Source organism: Branchiostoma belcheri, unplaced genomic scaffold, assembly GCF_001625305.1.
Source record: "Branchiostoma belcheri isolate BF01 breed outbred unplaced genomic scaffold, Haploidv18h27 scaffold155, whole genome shotgun sequence".
In the NCBI taxonomy this organism is placed as follows: Eukaryota; Metazoa; Chordata; class Leptocardii; order Amphioxiformes; family Branchiostomatidae; genus Branchiostoma; species Branchiostoma belcheri.
Genome location: NW_017802991.1, coordinates 144,059 through 148,597, shown reverse-complemented (window position 1 = coordinate 148,597; position 4,539 = coordinate 144,059). Strand labels below are relative to the sequence as shown.

The 4,539-nt window shown below is 42.0% G+C and overlaps 1 protein-coding gene across 1 annotated transcript in view; it reads right to left on the bottom strand.

The window, feature by feature from the left end:
• Positions 1 to 4,109: 4,109 nt before the first annotated feature.
• LOC109465627 (protein phosphatase 1B-like) overlaps positions 4,110 to 4,539 on the bottom strand; it is a 5,045-nt gene continuing 4,615 nt past the window's right edge. The window contains exon 3 of the mRNA XM_019762998.1: positions 4,110 to 4,537. Coding sequence (XP_019618557.1) covers positions 4,119 to 4,537 — 419 coding nt within the window. The 3' untranslated portion in view covers positions 4,110 to 4,118. The remainder of the gene's footprint in view (positions 4,538 to 4,539) is intronic.

Sequence of the window (4,539 nt, the reverse complement as noted above, 5' to 3'; positions counted from 1 at the left end):
TACCCATTGCAGCTGTCTATTCAAAGGTACACTGAAATTTGAATGGTCGTAGACTTTCAAGGATAAAGACTAAACCCGATGACTCTTTTCTTAGAAGTTAGATACGTTGGTAGAACACCAAGTACATGAATACATATGCAATCTGGGGCACATTCTGGGCAAATATGTTTTGTCAGCACAAAAAAAAATCCATGGAGATCATAATAACTAAATAAGCTGTACATATTCCCACGAATATTATTCACAGACATAATTTTCTCATGCACTTTCTAGTACCACACCCCTCATAACCTGCCACACATTGCCTCTGAAATATATCTCTGTTCCAGGATAAACTAAGGCCCGATTTAGACTAGAAACGCTTAAGGGGTTTTGGCCAGGGAAACGTTTCGGAACGGTTAACCGTTCCCGGTCTAAAGAGGAAAAAACGGTTTGTTATGGGTTTTCGCGGACCGTTTCCGAAAACCACCTCCATCGTGGTTTTCGACCGTTTCAGAACCCTTCAGCGGGGGGCCCGAAACGCTTTTTGCTAGGTCTAAAGTCAAAGGGTTTCTTGAAACGGTAAACCAGGTCACGTGTCATATGCTAATCACATGCTAATCACGTCCATTTTCTGGTAGATTCGCGCCATATTCGATTGTGTCCATTTTCGCCATTTTATATCATGTATTTCTCGAATTTTCGTCATCCTTTATGTCTGGGGGGATGGCAGAAGGCCAGGGGAGGGTCTGGACCCAAGAAGAGATCCGCTGCTTGATCAGCTTGTGGGCCGATCAAACTATATAATCCCGCTTGGAGACCTCGCGTAATAAAGAGGGCATACAGATGCTTGTGGACGGGCTGGCGGCTGAGGGGTATTTACGCACCACAAAGCAGGTTCGGGCGAAGTTCAAGGCCCTGAAACACAAGTATCATAAGGCCAATGAGGCAAACCGTAGAAGCGGTTTGGGGAGGTCATCATTGGGTCACTGTGGGTCAGAAACATCCTGCGCCACGGGCGGCCCGAAACGCTTCCGCCTCTGTGTCTAAAGACGAACCGTTTTCTGTGGCGAAACGTTTCGTACCGTTTCGAACGGTATACCGTTTCTAGTCTAAATCGGGCCTTAATGCTACTATTAGGTGGGTCTTGGTGTGTCTTTTGTCTATTTACACAGTTTTTACTTAGGACAAGTTCAAAGTAGCTGAAGTGGCCCTGCCTTGAAAATAAGCCAACTCTCCTGGCAGCATCACTGCGGGTTAGCTATAAATGGAGAGGCAGCTGTAGTTGTTGTAGCTGATAGGACCACATGATGTCACTGCTCTACAATGTCAGGGTAAGCTCCACTCTGAACTAACATCTCAGGGAATGGCTGGGCTAGAGTGGATGGCAACTATAGTGCACCCAGTTATAGTTATAAATACATATTTGTCACACATCAAGTTACTTCCAAATGCATGTGTGTGTCTGAGTATAATTAAATGAATAAAATATGCCTATCCAACTACAAAAATATTCTACACATATTATCAACAAACGATACATTACATGCCATTTGTGATATCTTTTCATGACAACAATATATAATGGTTTATATAAAATATGGAGCAATGGCAATGATGTAATCATAGCAACATAACATAGGAACAAAACAAACCGTCCTTTACTGTCTACCTGTTATCATGCACCATTGGCATTGTCAGTCATGCACATTAATTAATGACAGAGACCAAACACCATTGTATCCAGGCTTAGATTAAAAAAAAAAAAAACATGTCTGTTTTGTAATAACTCAGCAAATCTACACCAGGAAGTTTTTGCACAAATCTTTCTTGATTTCACTGTGATGTGTTAGACTTAGAGATCAGTGCTGCAGAAATTATGTAATTTGTCCTTGTCCTTTCATGTTGCTACAGCAGTGGATAACAATGCCAGCCCATCAGCCATGACTCATGGTTCCCCTGGTGTTAATTACTACTGTTCTACCAGGGCTCGAAATTCATTTTTGGGAATAGGTGCACTGTTGCACCCTACCTAAACTAGTACTAGTAGTAGGTGCACAAAACATTTTTTGGTGCACCCTATAAAACAAACTAATCACAGATCTTACTGCTCCTAGTATGAGCTTGAATCAGATTCTGAAATGGGAGCTAACATGAAAGTACTACAACAAAGATTGTATTATTTTTCTGACACTTACTTAGATGCCAATAGTATCCTGTATAGTATCATTCATTTAATATGTACAAAAATACCTACAAAATTATTTGGGTGCACCAATGCACGCACAGAAAAGAACTGGGTGCAGAGCTCCAATTTTGGGTGCACTAAGGTGCACATGCACCCAGTATTTCCAGCCCTGTACTGTATGCAAAACTGGTTATAAACACCTGCCAGTTTCCCCACAACACCAGCAGGCTGCAGCTTCCTTTGTTCTCAAACTTTCCAAACGGAACATGAAAATTGATAAGTGCATATAAATAATGCCCCCAACAATTGTTATATTATAACAAATAAGAAATACCATAATAAATTGACCAGCAGCAAGTCATACTTGTCCAAGATGAAATTTGTGTATAATCTTAATTAATTTTTATTTTGAACATGAATCATACAGAACACTAAAGAGAATCCACTGGTCTCTGTCATGTGTACAGTTCTTCAGCTGCAGATCTTGCTGACTAACAACTAAGTCCATACTCTACACTAAAGGACATTATTGAGTAACTTATAGACTGGTCTGAATGGAAAAGAAGTTACGGAAATGATGTATGACAGAAAACGCTGGAAGCTGAACTACGTTAATGCTTCAACTCATTATAGTATGATTATGTATGTATGTATGTATGTATGTATGTATGTATGTATGTATGTATGTAACTCCACAACAAATCCTGTTTCAGGCAGTGTTACTGTTAAGACTAAATAAGAGGGGATTCCCCTCATTCCAAACCTATACATCATTTTTTTTGCAAGGTACATGTACAGTGTAATATGGTTCCATGGTTTCTTATCACAAGTTTCACTGTCATCAGCATATTTCTCACACAGCAACAGCTTACTTCTCTGTTGCCATCCTACTTTGATTTCCGTATACAGTCAGCTCCATATGCATCCATAACCCCCATCTTTGTTTTATCCCACCCCTCAAGATCTATTATATATATTAGTTACTATTACTATTAGTATTACTAGCATCCAATACATGGGAAACTAACAGTTGTCGTCCCCCTTTGTTATAAAGCTTGACATACAACTTTTATGCTAAAAATTATGGAATATTGAAGAAAATATCATTTATGATTTGATCCTGATATCATCGTGTTTTATATCAGCTTTATGTACAGTGTAAGTTACAGTTGTGTAGTATTGGTTTGACTTGTTCAGGTTCAAATACGAAGTCAGGTTCATGAGACTTTGGCAGAAGTATGGACCAAACCTGTACAGTGAACTTGTTAGCTATGTTGGGTGTAACAGGTCGTTTAGTTTATTATAGGCAGTTGCCACTGCACTGCATGTCTGCGAAGCCAGTGTGTTACACTGAATTGATACCTTGATACCATCTTTGGGATGAGAAGGCTTGCCTGTAGTAATCCCGGTCTCGAACTTTACTCATGTGTTGTACTTCGTACTCTCCCAATGTCTGTCTAACCGTGTCTTAAACTCGGTTTACTGTTTTTGAGTCGACTACGGACTGTGGCAGAGCATTCCAGTCACTAACAACTCTGGCACTAAGGGTCTGCCTTCTGACCCTTCTGACTGAAGAGCGGTTACTAGTATATTGGCTATAATACAGATACAGAAGTGTATAATAGTAATACAGAAGCTGATATGTTATACCAAGAACGGTCGGTGAGTGGAACATTCTACCTTCGCACATAGTCACACTACCAACAGTTGACAGCTTTAAGTTGGGGCTGGCCCAGCACATGGGCCTCCCCAGCTCCCAGCCATAAATCAGGTACGACTTCGCGGCCATGTATATAGTTCACTGCACAAATTTGTTTTTGCTTATTCTTTATGTTCATTTTTTTTTTTTTATGAGCACCAGCACCCCACCTGGCCACATATGCCATGCAACTGAACGTGAGGCCCCGTGAGGGCATTGTTCAGTAACCCATAGATGTAGATGTAGATAGTACTACACTACAGGTACATCTGTACCTGTACTCACCTTGTAGAGGCAGGTGTCCACGACTTGGTTGGCGATGCTCTCCAGGTTGTCTGTCAGCTGCATCCGCGAGCGCACGAAGTCGCACACCTCGTCATTGCTCATCACGTCCCAGATCCCGTCGCACGCCAGCACGACAAACTCATCGTTATCGGTCCTCTCCTGTACCGTGATCTCCGGCTCTGGGGAGACCAGCTGCTCGCACGGACCTAGCCCGTCCACACACTTGTACTCAAAATCACCTAGCGCCCGGGAAACCGCCAGCGAGCCGTTCACTCTCTGGATCATAACACTGCCGCCCGCGTTCTGGATGCGCTCTCTCTCCATGGGGTGGAATGGCTTGTGATCTTTGGTGAAGAACTCACACTTCCCATTCCTGGATAACACGCCT